The 22510-nt window shown below is 44.6% G+C and overlaps 2 protein-coding genes across 7 annotated transcripts in view; one reads left to right on the forward strand and one right to left on the reverse strand.

The window, feature by feature from the left end:
- The window catches only part of DNAAF8 (dynein axonemal assembly factor 8), a 149273-nt gene extending 137145 nt beyond the window's left edge, over positions 1-12128 (reverse strand). The window contains exons 1-4 of one of the 3 annotated variants that reach the window (XM_065559812.1): positions 11992-12128; positions 9059-9260; positions 5407-5520; positions 3665-4186 (exon numbers count right to left, since the gene is read on the reverse strand). In XM_065559812.1, coding sequence (XP_065415884.1) covers positions 3665-4186; positions 5407-5520; positions 9059-9205 — 783 coding nt within the window. In that variant the 5' untranslated portion in view covers positions 9206-9260; positions 11992-12128. Of the gene's footprint in view, positions 1-3664; positions 4187-5406; positions 5521-9058; positions 9261-11984 lie in introns of all 3 variants that reach the window. The other 2 variants (XM_042854127.2, XM_065559811.1) reach the window with 2 other exon arrangements.
- Positions 12129-12550: 422 nt separating this feature from the next.
- The window catches only part of ANKS3 (ankyrin repeat and sterile alpha motif domain containing 3), a 36567-nt gene continuing 26607 nt past the window's right edge, over positions 12551-22510 (forward strand). For 2 of the 4 annotated variants that reach the window (XM_005311887.4, XM_065559813.1), the window contains exons 1-4: positions 12569-12713; positions 21000-21175; positions 21574-21772; positions 21998-22119. In XM_005311887.4, the coding sequence (XP_005311944.1) occupies positions 21003-21175; positions 21574-21772; positions 21998-22119 (494 nt within the window). In that variant the 5' untranslated portion in view covers positions 12569-12713; positions 21000-21002. Of the gene's footprint in view, positions 12714-20999; positions 21176-21573; positions 21773-21920; positions 22120-22510 lie in introns of those variants that run through there. The other 2 variants (XM_065559814.1, XM_065559815.1) reach the window with 2 other exon arrangements.

Raw genomic sequence — 22510 nt, forward strand, 5'->3', positions numbered from 1 at the left:
ATACAGTTACTCATTTATGGCATAAGAACATACTAATGCCCATTCTGTGTCAGACCAATGGTCCATCTAGCCCAGTATCCTGTCTTCCGACAGTGGCCAATGCCAGGTGCTTCAGAGGGAATGAACAGAACAGGCAATCATTGAGTGATCCATCCCCCGTTATCCAGTCCCAGCTTCTGACAATCAGAGGCTAGGGACACCCAGAGCATGGGGTTATATACCTTACCATCTTGGCTAATAGCCATTGATAGACCTATCCTTCATGAACTTATCTAATTCTGTTTTGAATTCTGTTATAGTTTTGGCCTTCACAACATCCCCTGACAACGAATTCCACAGGTTGACTGTGTGTTGTATGATGTACTGTACTTCCTTTGTTTGTTTTAAACCTGCTGCCTATTAATTTAATTAGGTGACCCCTAGGTCTTGTGTAATGTGAAGGGATAAATTACACTTCCTTATTCACTTTCTCCATATCATTCATGATTTTATAGACCACTATCCGACCCTTTTCAGCATCTCTTTTCCAAGCTAAAAAGGCCCAGTCTTTTTAATCTCTCCTCATATGGAAGCTGTTCCTTACCCCTATCATTTTTATTGCCCTTCTCTGTACCTTTTCTAATACTAATCGTCTTTTTTTAGATGGGCTGACCAGAACTGCATGCAGTATTCAAGGTGTGGGCATACCATGGATTTATATAGTTACATTAGGATATTTTCTGTCATTTTATCTACCCTTTCCTAATGGTTCCTAACATTCTGTTAGCTTTTTTGACAGCCTGCACACTGTGTAGATGTTTTCAGAGAACTATCCACAATGACGCCAAGATCTCTTTCTGGAGTGGTAACAACTAATTTAAATCTTATTTTGTATGAGTAACAGGATCAGGCACTTAACAAGAAAGAACTTGCATACTGATTTTTCTCCTCCACTGAAACATTTTCAAATTTCATTTTTTAGTAAAAACATATCTGTCCAGCCCATAAAAATAATAGCATCAGGACAATGACTATTTAAAAATATTGATGTCATTTTGAAAAGGAAGTTGGCTTTCAGTTACATTGTAACTGCATTGCAATTACAACACACATACTAATTAGCTTCATTCTAATATTGCAGGTTGCTGCTAAAAGTCTGGTTAAGGACAAAAGTCTGATGATGGCTACAAACTGAAACTTTTGTCAGTGATATGAAGCTAGTCATGGCTCAGCAGCTCCTACTGAGCATTCTTGCTCTGGAAAGAGTGAGGAGCATCTCTCAAGAGGGAGTGACAGACAGACAATGGAGGTTATTATAATGAGAACTGTGTTAGATCTCAGCACTGATACAGTTTTACCAAAGGATCTCAGTGAAAGCTCTGAATTTACATATTTGCTGTAATTATGGTGTAATTGGCTACCAGCTTCTTTTTAAATGATAATGCTAAATAAATATAAACACTGATCTATCATGTACATAATTATATTGTCAGGTCAATTCCCGCTCATCCTTACTCACATGAGCAAAGACTACTATAGGGTGTCCTATAAGGCCCGGCAGCAAAGGAGCTAAGGGTTTGCAGGATTTGACTGATAATAAAAGAGATGACTTGTGAAAAAGTCAGTCTATTAGATATGCCTCTTTAAGTGAGTTACTATGGCCCCAAACCAAAGCACAGATTTAATTTTAAGCATGAGTAGTTCCATTGACTTCAATGGGGCTTCTCATGATTAAAGTGAGGCACGAACTTAACTACCTTTTAGGAGCTGGCGATTAAATAGGGACTTGTTTTCAAAACCAGGTTGTAAACAGACAGTCACCTCCTGCACACCTCCTTGTGGCCAGGGATAGCTCTGCAACAGGATGGCCCTTCCTCAATTTTCCCCTCCAGGGCCTTCTTCAATAACTCACAAATCCTTTTGCCTTTCTCAGGTTCTCATTTATTAAATTAAATACTCAGAAGAGAAGTTCTCAAGTCCATCCGTTTACCCTCTTATCAGGTCACCCCCAGGCCTTTCATACCTGTAGTCTCACATTTCTCTGGTGGAGCCTACTTGCTCACAGTCACAGCAGCCTCTGTACTCCACTCAACTTCCCCATCTCCAAGCTTCCTGCTGCTGTTTACAGAGGAATCAGTTGATCTCTGCTTAGGTGTGCCTCCTTAGTAACTAGGGTCAGCTGATCCCAGGCTTCTACCACTTAACACGCAAACCACCCTATTACACATGTGCATAAGCAGGGCTGGCTCCAACGCTTTTGTCACCCCAAGCAGCAGGGGCGGGGGGGAAAAAAAAAAAAAAAGCCGCGATCGGCACTTCTATTGCCACCGCTTCATTCTTCGGCGACAATTCGGCGGTAGGCCCCTCGGTCCCTCTTGGAGGGAAGGACCTGCCGCCGAAGAGCGGGATGTGCCGCCCCTTTCCATTGGCTGCCCTGAGCACCTGCTTGCTGCGCTGGTGCCTGGAGCCAGCCCTATGCATTAGTTGTGTATACAAGGGCCTGATTCTGCTCTCTTACACCAAGGTAAAATCCACTGAGCCTGACTCTCCTTTCACTTACGCTGGTGCAAATCAAAAGTAACTCTACTGACATCAATGGGTTGTACTGGTGTAAAATGGATACTGAACGGAGAATTAGGTCCATTGACTTGAATGGAGCTACTCCTGAGAGCCACTGGTATGGCTAAGATCAGAATTAAGCCCAAAAATGTTTGGATAAGGTCTAAGCAGGGAATTGCTGGCTCCAGCTAGGCAGCTCAGTGCACAAAAAGGCAAGTTAGTGTATACTGTGCATATGCAGTTACGGTTATGTTTTGAGAGTGCGGTTTCGATACTGATTTTTTTAAATTTGTCCTGTAAAGTTTGTGGCGTGTTGGGGAATCTGTACTTTGACCCCACTGAAGGCTCTGAACAGAAATCCAAAGGTTCTCATGGTAGTTAGCCACCAGGCAATGTATTTTAATTTATGAAATAAAGAACTGTTAATTTTCTATTGTAGCATACAGGTGGCTGTCTCATGAGTGCAACACTGATCCTGGGGAGCTGGTAGACCAGAAGAGCAGCAGCCAAGATCACGTCTCCCAGTCTGATTTCTCTCGCAGTCACCAAACAAGAAGTTTCTGTTCCACTGACATTAAAATTCCTCTCGGACAATCATATTTCATCTGCAATTCCATGACAGCAGCAGGTCACTGACCCCACTAATTGAGCTTCAAAAACTGGTACCGCAGTAAAAAAAATGGGGAAGTTCTCAACACTCTTGATGCTACTGTCTGGCCATGACAAACATACCTCTCTTTACAATGTCAGAACTTTCTGCAACCAGACAGCTAGAAAGTTCACCACACATTGCATCCACATCAGAGATTCTGTGCTCGGTGTCCTTGGATGTGCCTGTTCTGATCAATGAGATTAACTTCCAACATGGCTTACTTGGACTGTAAACTCTTTAGGGCAGAACCTGCTTTTTTGTTCTGAGTTTGTACAACATCTAGTACAATGGGGCCCTGGCCATGACTGGAGGTCCTAGGTGCTACTGCAATATAAATTCATAATGAAATGGTGTGTGCAGAATTGGACATTCATGTCCTCTTATTGTCAATGAACATTCCGCATCTAACGTGTTGTCCACCATGCTAGACACCTAAGCAATCACTGCAGAAAACTATCCATTTGCCCCACCTACCTGCAATGAAAAGAGCATCAGCCCTCGAGGGTGTTCAGCTGAAGTGGCTCCTTGCTCATTTTCTGCTTTAGTGATTCGGTCTAAATTGTCACTGATAGTCTCCAATGGTAATTTTGTTTTTAGCTCTGAATTGCCTCCATATCCAGACGGTGCCTCTAAGGTCACCTTAGAGAGTATTTTTGTTTCTATCATCTTTCGTCTATCTTCACTGTTGTTTGCGTCTACAAAATATGGCCCTTTCATAGACACTACTTTATTAGTCCAAAAGCCTTCTGTTTCCCTGTCTTTTTCATTGCCCAGTTCTTTCCCTCTGAGAGTTTGATCTGCAGGATCTGCAAGGACTGCTCTCTGTTGGCTTGAAGTTTCTTCAGTCAGGTTAGCAAAAGCATGTGTCTGATCTCTTACCAATGGTACATTTTCTCTTCCCACAGGTTGGGTAACATCCATTTCTTTCTGAAGATTTGAACTTTCTAGGTCTCCATTGCAGGTCTCTCTGGAGTGTCCCACAGATTCTAATATTTGCTACAGATACAGAAAATGCACCTCAGAAGAGACAATCATTCCCCTCACCAAAGCAATAAAGAGACATACAATAAACCAAGTAGAACTGATTGGCTGATGGAGGTTCAAATTGAGTGGGCATCTAGTAACTGCCTGGGTCAGGTCTCACCCCTGAGATTTGTTACAAAACAGAATGAGATTCATTTTGTAAAAACAGTAACTTTAGGAAGTGCTGGATGCACCTGAACCCCATTTAGCCCTGTGCCTTGTTATCCTGGGTTATTGCTTACATACAGATCCCAGATCAATAAGAAAGGTGATACAAGAAGCTGGTGTCCCAAGGCCAAAATACCGGCGCTGGCCTGCTCCCCAGATAGCTTTCTATAATCAGCCAGTTTCATCACTCCAGGTGCAAAGTAATCCCTTTATCTGTGAACAGTTCTATGCCCAGACTTTAACATCATACAATTACTTCTTGATATACCCACCCTAACTATTTCCTCTCTAGTTTCTATGTATGGAGTATGGTGATTGGAGATATTTTACACAGTGAAAGGCTTGCAAGTTAACCTGCTGCATAGCCTTACTGTTAATGCTTGGATGATATATGGCTTCACAGATCATCCTATGGGTAGGAGCTGGTCAGTGGCTGTGGAACAATTATCTATTGTAGAAAGGTTCATAGACTCAGTGTTCTACTTAACAAATCAGTGTCTCCTGCAATGCATACATCACAATTCCTGACAAGTACTCTGCTGCCTTCATCTCCACCTGTCAGCTACTACTGCCAGCATCAGCATCGAGCAGTAACTCATTCAAAACCAGGCTCATTTGATTTTGGGGATACTAAAGGGCTCCTTGGGAGAGAGCGGGACCAGGCCAGTGAGGGGAAGAAAGAGAGCCAGGTCCTTTGGGAGGGAGAGTGATGATCCACACTACAAGCAGCTAAAGAAAGGACCCACCCTCCCAACAGACAGTGGGCAGAGAGTAAGGAGATAACCAGAGGAACTGCAAGAAGGTGGGGCAAAGAAAAGGGCCCAGATCCCAAGAATAGAGAAACAAAGTGAGACTACAAAAATAGATGAGGAATAGAGAGAGAGAGAGAGAGACGCAGACCCAAGATGAGAAAAAGGGCCCAGGCACTTATATCACACAGTGCAACCTAAATCTGTACTGTAATATTAAGCAGCTGTACTGCCAACAACCACAGAAAATATGGCAGCAGTAGTACAGTCAGTAACCTGCATGTCTGGGTCTCCTGGAGAAAGATCTGTCAGTTCTTCCGACAAGTCAGGAATCAGATTGGGTAGATCTCGCTGGAAGATGAACAGCTCCCCATCTTCATCACAATCGGACTGCCATACAAAACAAAGAAATGAAAGGAAGGGCCAGCACATTTATACAGAAGTTTCATGAGGGCATAAGTCATTTTACTTCTTTATCTCATAGTTGGCTATGGTGTTGAGGAATATCCTGCTGAGTCATGTCGTCAGTGGAGCGTCAAGTACTCTAATGGAGATATCCTATCTCCTAGAACTGGAAGGGACCTTGAAAGGTCATCGAGTCCAGCCCCCTGCCTTCACCAGCAGGACCAAGTACTGATTTTGCCCCAGATCCCTAAGTGGCCCCCTCAAGAATTGAACTCACAACCCTGGGTTTAGCAGGCCAATGCGCAAACCACTGAGCTATCCCTCCCCCTCTACAGCCAAAGGGTATGAGATAAACTCTCCCTTTGGTGATTTAGCACATTAATGGGCTTCAATAATAAGAGCTAGATAAAATATTGGCTACAAACCCATGCCCGGCGAGGTTAATGGCAAAAGTCTCATTGATATCAATGGGGACAAAACTAGGCAAGTATTGCAAAGCTTGAGAGGTACTGGGTATGTGCAAATCCTAGTGACTGCATCGCCCAGTGCAATATCTAGAATGTACAAGTAGAAACCATACTTTACAGCAAATGGAAGAATCAACACCCCCACATCAGGCAGGCAGGCACAAGCTTTCACTTTGCCTTTTATACCACAGTGCATATCATCTCCAGTAACTCTTTGTGCTGGCAAATCCTGACTGCCTGGTGAGATTATTTTTCCTCCCCCTGCACTGTACCAGTTTGCTCTAATCTTACTGAAATGCACATTAGGGGTGGCCAAAGTGCCCCCACTGATTGTATAACACAATCTGCCGCTGCCCTCTTCAATACAAGAACATACCACATCAAGATTACAGGTCTCAGGTGCAATAGTGTCTCTTGTTGTGAGCAGACACGGTTCAGATCAAGATGGAGCATTGCAAGCTGTGACATGCAATCTCGGTAGGCTGCAGTTTTGTATTAAATATAAGGGGTACTGCAATCAGCTCTACTTTATGTAAATTAAGGACCATGGTCAAACTCCAGAGAACACTTCAGTAAGATGCTTGCTCCAGATGCACAGAAACAAAGAATTTAGAGAATGTTTGTGTGTGAAAGAGACCTTGGACTGCCTTACTATGAAATTAATACATGGCACCATGGTACAAAAAGATCTTTTCAGTCATACTGTTATTAGTCATTTGTTTCAATAGCACCTAGAAGCCCTGACTGAGACAGTCCCTGCTTTAACGAGCTTACGGTCTAAATAGACATGAAAGACAAAGGGTGGGAAGGAAAACAGACACAGAGAAAGAAAGTAATTTACCCAAGATCACACAGCTTTTCGGAGACAGAACCAGGAATAGAAACCAGGTTACCCAAGTCCCAGTCCAGTGCCCTATCTCCTAGACCACGTTACCTCTTATGAGTGTGATTAATGCCCAAGTTGAAAGTTCCCTCACCTGTGCTACTCACAAGATTATCTCTGTACAGGGCCGGCTCTAGAATTTTTGCCGCCCTAAGCAAAAACAATTTTGGCCGCCCCCCCCCCCCCCGTTTTTTCTTACCCCACCCCCGGCCCCTCCTCAACTCCGCCCCTTACCCAAATCCCCAGCCCTGCCTCCTCCCCCAAGGCTCTCAAGCCTAGGAGGGAGGGGGAGAAGTGGCGTGCGCGCCGCGGCCACTTGGAGTCTCCCGCTCCCTCTCAGGTTCCCAAACCTGGGAGGGAGGGGGAGCAGCGGCGCACAAATCAGCTGTTTCTCGCGCCGTGGCCGCTTGGGATCTCCCCCTCCCTCCCAGGTTTGAGAGCCTGGGAGGGAGGGGGAGCAGCGGCGCGCGAATCAGCTGTTTCGTGCGCAGTGGCCGCTTGGGATCTCCCCCTCCCTCCCAGGTTTGAGAGCCTGGGAGGGAGGGGGAGCAGCGGCGCGCGAATCAGCTGTTTCGCGTGCCATGGCGCGCGTGCGGCAGCAGCGGAGATGAGCTAGGGCAGCCAGAGCACATTTTTAGGGGCGGCATTCTGGCGCCGGCCATGCCGCCCCTAAAAATGTGCCGCCCCAAGCACCAGCTTGTTTTACTGGTGCCTAGAGCTGGCCCTGTCTCTGTATCACTAAGCCACACCCTAAATCTGAATAAATAGTTTCCTTTGATGGTAAAATTATGCTTCCTTTACTGTTAAGTATGTTTGAAAACTATTATTACTTGTGTGTTCTCTAAAAATAGAGCTCTCACCTGGACAGAATCACCAATACTTAAGCCAAGTCCTCACGGTCAAGGGATCACATCACAAAAGCCACTATAGTTCCTCCTTGCTGGTACTGTGCTGATTCAGGCCAGCTGCAGCCTTAAAGCAGCTTCTCCTAATTGGCCCCTTTGTACTTAATCCTTTCACTTGCTAGGCTGGGAGAGGTGAACAAGCAATGTTCCTTCCCCTGTTGGAGTCTTCAGTTATGAGAGAGGAGGCAGACTATATACTACCTTTCTCCCAGTTAGCTGGGAGAGAGAGGATCTTTGCCCCATCCTGCACTACAAGTCTTCTGACCCCAGGCCTTTAAAGAAACAGTATGGTTCTTGCCAAGCATTAATTATTCCCCCAGGACCAACTTCTTCTCTCCCAACTGTACCTGCCCTTCCCTAAGCTTTCATCCACTCAGAAAGTCCCAGGAACATTAGGGGACACACCATGGAACAGGGCTAGATCCACAAAAGGCTTTAGGTTCCTAACATTCATTGATTTCAATGAATGGTAGGAGCCAAAATACCTTTGAGGATCTGGGCCCTAGTCCCTATTACCCTTAAAGTAGACAGTCACCCTGTTAGAAGTACTAAAGACATGCTTGGAAAATAATAATGCCACACAGCTCTTATGCAGCACTTTTCATCTGTCAGTCTCAATGTGCTTTACTCAAAGGAAGGTAAGTATTATTATTCCCGCTTTACAGATGGGGAAACTAAGGCGCACTGGGTAGGGTGGGATGACTCTCTGACAGTCACACACCGAGTCAGTGGCAGAGCAGCAAAGAGAACCCAGATCTTCTCTCTGCCAAGGATCATATTTCCATGATCTTCAGCCACAGAGAGGCATGTTCAGAGGCTTTCTGACAGTGCTACAGTTAATACCCCAGCAGAATGAAGTAGAAAAACAAAAAAATTCCATTTAAATGTGGTCATTTGCATATTTCATGGTGTGCTTTTTGTTAGACAGATGAACAACACAGGAGGCCTCATGCTGCAAGATGGCAGTGCCCTCCATGCCCACTGACTTCAACGAGAGTTGAGGATGCTCAGCACATTGTAGACTCAGGCCTGCGTTCAGTAGTGTTTGAGATGATGAGAACACAAGGGGGAGGATGGGCGCAGCATTCTGACAATTACAGAGCTCCTGGACTAATGCCCACTACAGCATTGCTCCCAGCAGATGAGCGGCCCATTGAGAGTAATGCTGGCTACTCAAGAGCTCCTCACTAATGAGGTGATCCTCAGATTCCATTCAGCGAGCCCTTTGTGGAACATAGTGAGGAAGGATGCTGGACAGCAATGCTTACCGCGGAGGTGTCAGAATCCAGAGATGGGATTTGGTCTTTCACTGCAGAGAGGATGGCTCCCCAGTGTAAGGTTCTGTTGCCCCGGAAAGGGGTTGTAAGATCCTCAGATGGATCCTCTCTTTCCTGACCTTGTCCTTCTGATGCCATTTGAAACAGCTCCCATATAACCAACTGACAGGCCAAAGGGCTTCAGCACGTGCCACTAAAGAAAAAGAGGTAGCATCAGCACAGGGTAGGAATGGATCCCTTGTGCATTAAGCTTTAGCTTAATTCTTGGGAATCCTGTAATTCTGATTGTTATACGGTCAGCAATACCCCAGCACTGGACATGATCTGCAGTATAATGGATTATATGGAACCTGTCTTTCCACCTCAGTCCAATGAGGCTGACATCTTTGTGCCCCTGGCATAATTTAGAACAGTCTCAGAGCTGTTCTAAATTGTGCTGGCTTCTAATAGCACCCTCACACATACCTCAGCTCACCCCTTACATTAGGAGAGGGGCAGGAAGGGGTGATGTAAAGTTAGTACTGCCAGCTCTATGCCAGTCAAAGGTTCCCCCATAACAAGGGAATGCTTTAAGTATGTTTTGGATTGCAATAATAGCACAAAGGGGATCCAAAGATCTGCCCTTTGGATTTTGACTTCTCGTTTTTATGGAGAGTGGGTTCTTTCCTGGCTTCTTCCTACAGTAGATTGAGAAGGGGTATTTCACAAGGGGCAGTGGAGGCTGCCTCCTTGCTCGCTGCATAATTCATACTATTAGGGGACCTTTTCGTTTTCAATTTGTGATACAATCATTGGATTTCCACAGGAATTGAAAATGGGAGTAAATCTGTTCTAACTGGTAATAAAGGTTGGGAGGCTGCTATTGTATGGAGTTCAGTCACTGATTTAATTACGCTTATGATTATATTATACTTCTTAAATCACTTGTATTGCAGCAGGTTGACAGAGTGCTTTACATACAGAGCAAGGCTCATTCTCTGCCCAAGGAGCTTACAATTTAAGATATACAAGGTGAATAACGTGCCTGTGAATGCTTTGCATGTCATCCATCTAATGTGTCTCCTTTATCCATATCGGACAGTGTTGAGTTTGCACGGCATCTGATGCCTGACATGGGGCTGGATTTATGTGGTGAGATTAGCACAAGAATGACGTCACCTCTAGAGAATGAATGGGAACTGCGGAATGCAAGGTTACTCCCATGAGGCTGGGATGAGTTGGTTACTGGGGTTACTCCCCCGCCGGTGCCTTTTCTGATCTACAGAGGCCTGGAGTTCCCCATATGAAACCCAAGATCTCTCTCATAGGTGGAGATAGTAACAGGAAACATAGGAATAGCCTGGCTGGATCAGACCCAATGTCCATGTTGTCCACTGGCCAGCATCAGATGCTTCAGTGGAAGGTGCAACCACCCTTGCATTAGGTAGAAGTGAGATAATCTACCCTTAATTTTAGGTTTATTCCCCTCCTAGCCCCTAATATCTAGAAATTGCATTAAAACCTGAATTATGATATTTAACATCTCTTCCAAAATTTGTTAGCATTAATTATTACAATTCTGTGATAGTCTTGCTATCCTTATAAATAGCTTTTATCTAGTGCTTTTCAACAGTCAATCTCAAAGCACTTCACAAAGGCGGAGGAGGGTCAGTATCATTATCCCCCTTCTATGGTTGAGGAAACTGAGGCACAGTGCAGTGAAGTGACCATGCTCACCCAGCAGGCAGTGCACCAGGGTTCCCTCTTTCCATTACACCACACTGCCTCTGTCCAATCCATATGGACAATCTTTTGTTAATCTTACTAAATTTTTGACCTCAGTGACAATCTGTGGCAGAGTTCCATGGATTAATTATGTGTTGTGTGAAAAAGTATTTCCTTATATCAGTTTTGAGTTTGCCACCTTGCAATTCCATTGTGTCCACTTGTTTTTATGTTAAGAGACAGGGAGAACAGAAGGTCCTGATCTACCTTCTTGATACCATTCATTATTTTATAGGCTTTCATCATGTCTCCTCTTATTAGTCTCCTTTCTAAAGTAACTATCCCAGTCTTTTCAATCTTTCTTATATGAGATTTTCCATTACCCTAACCACTTTAATCACCCTTCTGTGAACCCCTTGTAATATTGCAATATCCTGTTTGAGATGCAGTTATCAGTACTGCACACAGTATACTGCCACAACACTGATTCATAATGATGGCGTTATAATATTCTCTATTATTCTCCAGCCCATTCTTTATGCCACCTAACATCTTGCTTGCTTTTTTGAAAGCAGCTGCTGAATTGAGCTGTTCACAATAATGCTCAGGCCCCTTTCCAGAACGGACACCGTTAACATGGTACCCTGCCCCGGTGCAGGAATAGTTTAAATGTTCCCTTCTGACGTGCGCCACTTTGCAGTTATCGACCCTGAATTCCATCTGCCCTGTGGTGCCCTGCCCTGGGTGGGACCCTCTGGAGGTCCGCCTGGGTCCACATGAAGCTAAACAACTTGGCGTGAGCCGCAGTCTTTGCTCCCCGCACCTTCCCCGGCTCATTCCTGACTGGGCTGAACAGCGGATCCGGGAACACGCCCCCGTCCCAGCCCTGATCTGGGACAACACGCGGCCTCTCCCGCCAGGCTGGCAGCCGCGGCCCCTCTGCCCTGGCCCCGGGCCTCTGCACAGGCCAACCACCGTCTCGGCCCCAACAGCTTCGAGCGGCCGCCGGGCTCGGCCCCAACCCCGTCCCCAGCCGCTCCCTGGCTCCGCCCCCGCGCTTCCTCCCGTTCCCATGGTAACCAGGCCAACCATCGCCAGCGCCCCTGCCCGCAAACCGTCTCCCCGACTCTGCCCCCCCTCCCAGCCCCGGTGTCCACCCCCACGGTCTCGCCACACAGCGGAGCGCTAACCCTCCTCCACCCACCCCACTCACATCACACCTCAGAGCCCCCTCGCCGCTTCCCAACCGCTTGCTCCGCCCCACTGCCGAGGTCCTGGCAGAATAAATTCTAGCTCACAAATACAAAGCAAAAAATAAAAACTTAAAAAAACAAGGAGTCCGGTGGCACGTTAAAGCCTAACAGATTTATTTGGGCATAAGCTTTCGTGGGTAAAAAAACCACTTCTTAAGATGCGTGGAGATTCCATGCACATGAGACTCCATGCATCGTAAGAAGTGGGTTTTTTACCCACGAAAGCTTATGCCCAAAGAAATCTGTTAGGCTTTAAGTGCCACCGGACTCCTCATTGTTTTTGTGGCTACAGACTAACACGGCTACCCCTCCGATACTAAACACAAAGCCCTTTCCCAGAGCAAATAGCTAATTCTAATCCATTCCTTTCTTCCTACATCTCCCCTTCCTTATCGCAGACTGCTAATTCCTGCCTTTTCCCTGCCAGGACTTCACTCAACTTCCTCTTTCTCGTATCTCGTTGGTTAATTTGAGCCCAGCCTCATGGGAGTCTCATTCTCTATTGGTTGTTTAGCAGGATTGGGGGGGTAGGCAACAAATTGCCGCGAGGTAGTGTGGGGTTTGTAGTTTCGCCACGGTTGGTCACAGGGAAAGAGCTGTAGGAGCTGCGCTCCCAGCGTTCTGGGCGCGCGAGGGACTTCCGGGAGCGGCGCTGAGCGAGGTGCCCGGCCCTGGCAGAGTGCGGCGAGGTGACGCACGGGACGAGCGGGGGTTTCCAGGCTGCGACCTTCGCCTGGGGGTGCTGGGGCGGGGACCCCGCTGGGGCCGGCCGGCTTCTGCCGCCTGGTGTCAGGCAGCCGCGCTGAGGCAGGGACCCCGCTGGGGCCGGCCGGCTCCAGCCGCCCGGTGCCAGGCAGCCGCGCTGGGGTGGGTACACCGCTGAGGCCGACCGGTTTCTGCCGCTTTGGTGCCAGGCAGCCGCGCTGAGGCGGGTCCCCGTTGGGGCCGGCTGGCTCCAGCTGCTCGGTGCCCCGGGATGAGGCAGCTGCTGGCTTGCTGTGTCTAGTAGTCTAAGAGGCAGCTGGTGGACTGCAGGGCAAGCCACTGCCTAAAAACGGGAGTGATAGAGGCACCTCCCATCCCCACCCTAGGAGCACCTTGCACGGATGTTGCTCTGCGACCGCAGAAACTGGCCACGTGTGTTTAAGGGACAGGCTGTGCCCAGGATGCTTTTGCTCCGAAGGCTCCCAACGTGTGTAATCTCTCGGGGATGGCTATATTTCCTATGGAGTACAGCCGCAAGGCTGCACAGAAGCTCCTAGACTGGTTCATGATGGGGCAGTGGTGGTTCACAGACTCAGTGTGGAGGGAGAGCTCTATGTGGTATTATTTTTGAGAGGAGGGTTTGTTCTGTTTTAATCATCATGTAGGATCCAATGTAAAAGTTCATTTCCAGATGTAATATTTAGGCTTTGTTCTGTTGTTTATGTACAAATATAATCAATGTAGCAAAAGATGCCTAAAGCAACAGATGATTACGCTAGGCTCTTCTTTAGGGGTGAATCTATTGAATAACCAGGTGTCCCATTTAGGAACAGAGGCTTTTTATATTTTTTTAAAAAAGGAGATTAAAAATGACAAACTGAATAAAAGTATTGGTTGCATTTGGTTTTTATTGCCAACCACCTGGTGTGGTTTGGTTAAGGCAGCTGCTTGAACCCATGAGTAATTTTACACACATGAATACTCATTTACTTCCATGGGACTATAGCTACCTAAGGTATTTATTTACCACTGTCCTAGTACCTGAGCACATGCCCATCTTTAATATAGTTATCCTTACAACTCCCTCCCACCATGATATAGGGCAGTGCTATTATCTCCATTTGACTGATGGAGAACTGAATCACAGAAAGACTTAAGTGACTTGACCGAGATCACACAGGAAGTCTGTGATGGAGCAGGAAGTTGAACCTTGGTCTCCCAAGTCCCAGGCTGGTGCTCTAATCAGTGGACCATTGTTCTTCCTTGTATACTGCTGTGTGTTTACTGCATCAGAAGTGAAGAGCTCTATGCTGCAAAAACATGCTGCCAGACAGTGATTACAACCTTGAGTAGTCCCATTATCTTCAGTGAGACTACTGTGGTATTATTATTTGTTGTTTGTAATACAATAGTCATAACTTCCCCTCTGTTCTGCCCTTTTGTCCTGCTCACCTTTCCATTTAGCTAATCCTCCTCCAAAAAGAGTTTTGGTATGAATGTGCCATTTATTGCCATCACATTGCTCACTCTGCTTGTGTGTTATATCCTTTTCCCCTGAACTTTGGCTGTCTTGTCTATTTAGAGTGTAAGCTCTCCAGGACAGAGACAGTCTACTTTTCTGTGTGTATGGTTCCTAGCACAATGGGGCCCTGATCTTGTTTGATCACTAGACACTACTGTAATAAAAATGATTATTAATGATAATGACAGCACAGAACTGAGGATGAAAGAAAGGAACAGTTGGGTGGGAAGCTTGAGCAGAGGGAAGGCAGTAGGAACACAACGCACAGTCAGTCTGTGGAACTCCTTGCCAGATGGTGTTGTGAAGGCCAAGACCATAACAGGGTTAAAAAAAAGAGATTATTCATGGAGGATAAGTCCATCAATGGCTATTAGCCAGGATGGGCAGAGATGGTGTCCCTAGTCTCTGTTTGCTAGAAGCTAGGAATGAGTGACAGGGGATGGATCACTTGATGATTACCTGTTCTGTTCATTCCCTCTGGGGCATCTGGCTCTGGCCACTGTTGGAAGACAGGATACTGGGCTAGATGGATCTTTGGTCTGACCCAGTAGGGCCATTCTTATGTTCTTATGTAAATGAGATGGAGGCAGAGGCACAGTTGTGGAGGGCCTTGAATGTTCTAATCTTTATTTAAATTTTAAAGGTACACTTGGAATGTCAAACTGTGGCTGCGTCTTCACTGTGTAAAAAGGTGTGTTCGTACCTCAAGGGAAAATGCTAGCAAAGACAAGGCAGTTTGTTGTTTTCACACCAGTTAGCAAGTGAAGGTAAAGACACTAAGGGAGAACCTAGTTTTTAACCTGGATTGCTCATTTGCGTGAAAATGACAGACTGCCTTGTCTTCACCAGGATTTTACCTTGAGTTAAGGATGCCACACCTCTTTTCTCCCAGTGAAGACAGACTTTTTAAGGTGTTTGTACATGGCATAGCACAGTGAGGGCCCCTTCTTGTTGGGACCTTCTGGCACTACTGTCATAGAAATAATCATACCATCATGCAAAATAAGTATCTTGGGAGTTAGCCTAATAAAGCAACCGTCATGTACCAGTACATCCTGATTATGTAGAATAGATTGAATTCCATTTTTTTTGTATTATAAAAGTGTATAGGTGTGTGGAAGAGAAGGGCTGGGTTTTGAGATAAATGAGTCTTTAATAGGTTACAAGAAAGAGAAATAATTATTGTCCCAAAACTCCAAATGATTAAGAAAATACAAATAAGACAGAAAACACTAGAGCCAGCTGTGTCAGCTGGCTTTATTAAAGAGCTGAGCAAATGTGTGATCCCATCTATAGGTGATTAACACATTCCCATCTCCCACAGTCTAGGGAAGGAAAATGGACCTTAACCTTTTAGGCAGTCATGAAATTATGCTACCTTTTGTAATTAAGTTACTGCATCCAGTCCAGTGGGCAAACTGCAAATCAACTGGCAGGTCCATTATTTATTTAAAATGTGTTTGAGCAATTTCCAAGATGCACAGAGGCAGGATTAAGCTGCTCCTGAAGTGCTGAGGAAATAAGCACTAATTTAGCAAGGTTGCTTCTGTAGGCCCTGAAGACGCATTAAAGGAGTCAGCTGCATTCAGGTGATGTTACTACTTTATTTTGAAAGGCAACTCAGCATTTGACACAGTTGTCATTACTAACATCCACCATTCAGTTTAAGCAGGGTTTTTCCTCTCTCTCTAGGGTTTTCCTACAGTTTCCCCTGTGCGTATTTTGTCTCTTTTGACTATAAACGGTTCACATGAGGAATCACTTCTCTCTTGTACAGTGCAGAGCGTGCTGTCAGCACTTAACAAACAGAATTTAATGCCTAATCTTGACAAGGGTTTTCAAATTCCATTTTAACCATATTTTGACTGGAGAGAGAATCATAGAATCGTAGGACTGGAAGGACCTCAAGAGGTCATCTAGTCCAGTCCCCTGCACTCACGGCAGGATGAAGTATTATCTGGACCATCCATGACAGGTGTTTATCTAACCTGATCTTAAAAATCTCAAATGATGGAGATTCCACAACCTCCCTAGGCAATTTATTCCAGTGCTTAACCACCCTGACAGGAAATTTTCCTAATGTCATAAGACCATAAGAATGGCCATACCGGGTCAGACCAAAGGTCCATCCACCCTGTATCCTGTCTACCGACAGTGACCAATACCAGGTGTCCCAGAGGTAACAGGTAACGATCTCCTGCCATCCATCTCCACCCTCCGAAAACAGAGGCTAGGGACACCATTCCTTACCCATCCTGGCTAATAACTATTAATGGACTTGACCTCCATGAATTTATCTAGTTCTCTTTTAAACCCTGTTATAGTCCTAGCCTTCACAACCTCCTCAGGCAAGGAGTTCCACAGGTTGACTGAGCGCTGTGTGAAGAAAAACTTCTTTTTATTTGTTTTAAACCTCCTGCCCATTAATTTCATTTGGTGGCCCCTAGTTCTTATATTATGGGAACAAGTAAATAACTTTTTCTTATTCACTTTCTCCACACCACTCATGATTTTATATACCTCTATCATATCCCCCCTTAGTCCCCTCTTTTCCAAGCTGAAAAGTCCTAGCCTCTTTAATCTCTCCTCGTATGGGACCCGTTCCAAACCCCTAATCATTTTAGTTGCCCTTCTCTGAACCTTTTCTAATGCCAGTATATCTTTTTTGAGATGAGGAGACCACATCTGTATGCAGTATTCAAGATGTGGGCGTACCATGGATTTATATAAGGGCAATAAGATAGTCTCCATCTTACTCTATTCCTTTTTTAATGATTCTTAACATCCTACTTGCTTTTTTGACTACCGCTGCACACTGTGTGGACATCTTCAGAGAGCTATCCATGATAACTCCAAGATCTCTTTCCTGATTAGTTGTAGCTAAATTAGTCCCCATCATATTGTATATATAATTGGAGATATTTTTTTCCAATGTGCATTACTTTACATTTATCCACATTAAATTTCATTTACCATTTTGTTGCCCGATCACTTAGTTTTGTGAGATAGTTCTGAAATTCTTCAGTCTGCTTTGGTCTTAACTATCTTGAGCAGTTTAGTGTCATCTGCAAACTTTGCCACCTCACTGTTTACCCCTTTCTCCAGGTCATTTATGAATAAGTTGAATAGGATTGGTCCTAGGACTGACCCTTGTGGAACACCATTAGTTTACCCCTCTCCATTCTGAAAATTTACCATTTATTCCTACCCTTTGTTCCCTGTCTTTTAACCTGTTCTCAATCCATGAAAGGATCTTCCCTCTTATCCCATGGCAACTTAATTTACGTAAGAGCCTTTGGTGAGGGACCTTGTCAAAGACTTTCTGGAAATCTAAGTACCCTATGTCCACTGGATCCCCCTTGTCCGCATGTTTGTTGACCCCTTCAAAGAACTCTAATAGATTAGTAAGATATGATTTCCCTTTACAGAAACCATGTTGACTTTGACCAACAATTTGTTCTTCTATGTGTCTGACAATTTTATTCTTTACTATTGTTTCAACTAATTTGCCCGGTACTGACTTTAGACTTACCGGTCTGTAATTGCCGGGATCACCTCTAGAGCCATTTTAAAATATTGGCGTTACATTAGCTATCTTCCAGTCATTGGGTACAGAAGCTGATTTAAAGGACAGGTTACAAACCATAGTTAATAGTTCCGCAATTTCACATTTGAATTCTTTCAGAACTCTTGGGTGAATGCCATCTGGTCCCGGTGACTTGTTACTGTTAAATTTATCAATTAATTCCAAAACCTCCTCTAGTGACACTTCAATCTGTGACAATTCCTCAGATTTGTCACCTACAAAGGATGGCTCAGGTTTGGGAATCTCCCTAACATCCTCAGCTGTGAAGACTGAAGCAAAGAATTCGTTTAGTTTCTCTGCAATGACTTTATTGTCTTTAAGTGCTCCTTTTGTATCTCCATCATCCAGGGGCCGCACTGGTTGTTTAGCAGGCTTCCTGCTTCTGATGTACTTAAAAAACATTTTATTATCTTTTGAGTTTTTGGCTAGCTGTTCTTTAAACTCCTTTTTGGCTTTTCTTATTACATTTTTACACTTAATTTGGCAGTGTTTATGCTCCTTTCTATTTACCTCACTAGGATTTGACTTCCACTTTTTATCTCTCACTGCTTCTTTTACATGGTTGTTAAGCCATGGTGGCTCTCTTTTAGTTCTTTTACTGTGTTTTTTAATTTAGGGTATACATTTAAGTTGTGCCTCTATTATGTTGTCTTTGAAAAGTGTCCATGCAGCTTGCAGGGATTTCACTCCAGTCACTGTACCTTTTAATTTCTGTTTAACTAACCTCCTCGTTTTTGCATAGTTCCCCTTTCTGAAATTAAATGCCATAGTGTTGGACTGTTGAGGTGTTCTTCCCACCACAGGAATGTTAAATGTTATTATATTATGGTTACTATTTCCAAGTGGTCCTGTTATAGTTACCTCTTGGACCAGATCCTGCACTCCACTCAGGACTAAATAGAGAATTGCCTCTCCCCTTGTGGGTTCCTGTACCAGCTGCTCCAAGAAGCAGTCATTTAAAGTATCGAGAAATTTTGCCCACCCTAAACCGTTCCATCCTAAACCGCCCTTGCTGCAATTTAAGCCCATTGCTTCTTGTCGTATCCTCAGAGGTAAGGAGAAAAGTTGTTTTTTTCCCCCCCTCCTCCTTGTAACAACCTTTTATGTACTTGAAAACTGTTATCATGTCCCCTCTCAGTCTTCTCTTCGCCACACTAAATAAACCTAAATTTTTTCAATCTTTCCTTATGTTTTCTAGACTGTTAATGATTTTTTGTTGCACTTCTCTGGATTTTCTCCAATTTGTCCACATCTTTCTTGAAATATGGTGCCCAGAACTGGATACAATACTCCAGTTGAGGCGGAGCAGAGTGCAAGGATTACTTCTTGTGTCTTGCTTACAACACTCCTGCTAATACATCCCAGAATTATGTATGTATGTATGTTTGTTTGTTTGCTTGTTTTTCCAACAGTGTTAAACTGTTGACTCATATTTAGCTTGTGATCCACTATGACCCCCAGATCTCTTTCTGCAGTACTCCTTCCTAGGCAGTCATTTCCCATTTTGTATGAGTGCAACTGATTGTTCCTTCCTAAGTGGAGTACTTTGTATTTGTCCTTATTGAATTTCATCCTATTTTCTTCAGACCATTTCTCCAGTTTGTCCAGATCATTTTGAATTTTAATCCTATCCTCCAAAGCATTTGCAACTCCTCCCAACTTGGTATCATCCGCAAACTTTATAAGTGTACCTTCTATGCCATTATCTAAATCAGGGGTCAGCAAGCTTTCAGAAGTGGTGTGCCAAGTCTTCATTTATTCACTCTAATTTAAGGTTTCTAATTTTAACGTTTTTAGAAGGTCTCTTTCTATAAGTCTATAATATATAACTAAACTATTGTTGTATGTAAAGTAAATAAGGTTTTCAAAATGTTTAAGAAGCTTCATTTAAAATTAAATTAAAATACAGAGCCCCCCGGACGGGTGGCTAGGACCCGGGCAGTGTGAGTGCCACTGAAAATCAGCTCGCGTGCCGCCTTCGGCACGCGTGCCATAGGTTGCCTACCCCTGATCTAAATCATTGATGAAGATATTGAACAGAACTGGACCCAGAACTGATCCTTGCAGGAAGGAACAAAACCATGGCTGCTAACAATCTTAAAATCAGTTTAAAAGATGATTTCTAGCATTGTTTGCTTTGTTGTTTGTAGAGTAGACAGGACCAAATGGTCTAGAACAGTGGTTCCCAAACTGGGGTTCGCGAAATGTTACAGGGGGTTCTCAGGGAAAAAAATCCCTAATGGCGGACAGAGCTGTCCCTAGGGACCCGGACCCCAGGCACCATGGGGCCAGCAGCCCGGAGCCCCTGGACTTCCAAGAGCTAAGCAGACCAAAGCAAGCATATCTATCACACTGAGGAGATTTAAACTTCAAGACTCCTTATAAGAAATGGAAAGGGAGGTGGATATTTTTTGCTGTTTTTAAAATTAAATAGGCAGCTAGTATAGTTTTTAAAATTATGATGAAGAACAAGTTTAAGCTTTGTTGTAACGTGCATTGTTTGCCTGGACTGCTCAAGACCTGAATGCTTGTGTAGGAAGAACTCTTTGAGTTGGCTTCTTAAATACCTTCATGCTGGTTTCACATCTGATTACTCCTTGATGAAACATAGCAGCCTTGTCTTATAACAGGCTTATTCAAAGTGATACAAGCTACGAAAGTGAGCTCTTGGAAGAGTGTTGCCATTTTCATAATGTAATAAAAATACTGTAATGATTAATAATAATAAATAGTGTGTAATAAGCATGGCATCAAAACAAATTTTATATTTCCAAGATCACTGCTTTTATAATTTATACTCGTGTAAAGGAGAAAATCCCTGGAAATATTCATTTTTAGGAGCGGGGTTCACGAGATTTGACATTTTAGTGAAAGGGGTTCATAGGTTGTTAAAGTTTGGGAACCACTGGTCTACAACAACAGTAAAGGGCTGTCATGGAGGATTTGCAGCAACCACTTGTTGTTTCACAGGAGAGCTTTGTTGACCAAGGAAGGGGAGAGGAGGGGTTCAGTTTATGGGTAGGAATTCAGCATAACATATCTCTAAGAAGATCACACCTTCAAAGCTGAGGATGTCTCAGCTCCACAGCCAAGTGGTCACACCACAGTACTATAAGATCCTGAAGTCGGAACTGAAAGTTCTGTTATGCTTTGGCTCTACAGGTCATGATGTCAGAGCTGAGTGATGAAGCCAGCGAATCGGAGCTCCTGAACCGCAGCCTGTCCATGTGGCATGGGGTAGGCCAGATGATCTGTCGAGAAGAGCTGGATGTTCCACTGGACCTACACACAGCGTCCTCCATTGGCCAGTATGAGGTGGTGCAGGAGTGCATTCAGCGGTAAGGAATGAGCAGAGTGTGACTAACACAGCTTTGTTGTTACTTACGCTGATTATATTTTTAAATGACAGCAGTACAGGGTCAGGCTGCACTAGGATAATGACCCTTTGCCACTGAACTTCAGTGGTATCAGATCATTTGCTCAGTGTAAAGTGATTTGTGGGCCATGTTTGGGATGGGGAAATTCACCCCCCCCCCCCCAAATTCCCACTGATTCAGCTGAACTGGAGTTAAAGCTAATGGGGAGCCACAGTGTAGCAAGGCTCCAGTGCCTGACTTGTTTTTATTTTAACTACAAAGGTAAAAAAGATGTTGTTGACTACAAGGGTCTGTGCTGCAGCTGTGACCAGCTTTAGTATTGGTTCAGCTGATTTCTTTTTACTTACCTTTTTTTGAAGTGGGGAACTGGATTTAAATAAGAGAAACTGTGGTGGCTGGACCCCGCTGATGTACGCCTCCTACATCGGGCATGATACCATCGTGCATCTGCTGCTGGAGGCGGGAGTGAATGTGAACGTCCCGACGCCGGAAGGGCAGACCCCACTCATGCTGGCCTCCAGTTGTGGCAATGAGAGCGTTGCCTACTTCCTCCTCCAGGTGGGTGTTCAGGAATGGCTAGGAAAAGCTGCTATTGCAAAATTGAAATGCCTGAGGAGTGGAATCCTCCAGCAGTTCTGACAGAGAACCGTAAGCTCAGTGTGCTGCTGTAAATTCAGCTTCCTGACAGGGATTCAAACTTTCCCAGAACCACAGCTCAGAGGGCAATGGCTAACAGACGCAGGAGAGATGCTGCAGTAAAGAACGTTCTCTGTTCTCTTGAAGCAAGGCGCAGAGCTGGAGATGAAGGACATTCATGGCTGGACTGCCCTCTTCCACTGCACCAGTGCTGGACACCAGCAGATGGTCAAATTCTTACTGGACAATGGGGCGAACGCCAACTGCAAGTAAGAGAAAAAGATCTGGTATTTCTTTTCTGTCTCAAGGATTTCCACATGATTTCCAATGCAAAAGAAGCACATTAGCATAAGAAGTGCTCAGAGCATAAAGGAAGAAAATACATTCTGTCCCCTCCTTTTCCCTTGCAGTTTAAGGATATAAAATGTAATCCACTATCCCTGTGGGCCTTGGAGTTAATGTAGTGATCATAGTGCCATGTAAACTGAGGATTGGAGTCTGCCCACGGTGCCACATTTAAACCAACATCACGTGAAATGAGGTTCTGTTTTGGCTGATCTCTGTGAAAGTGAAAGGGCATTACAGCTTGCTCCTGACCTCAGTTGCACTCTGCTGCCGACCCAGTATAACTCAGTCGGTGCTCATGCATGGTTGCTTAAC

This window comes from Chrysemys picta, chromosome 10, assembly GCF_011386835.1.
Source record: "Chrysemys picta bellii isolate R12L10 chromosome 10, ASM1138683v2, whole genome shotgun sequence".
NCBI lineage: Eukaryota > Metazoa > Chordata > Testudines > Emydidae > Chrysemys > Chrysemys picta.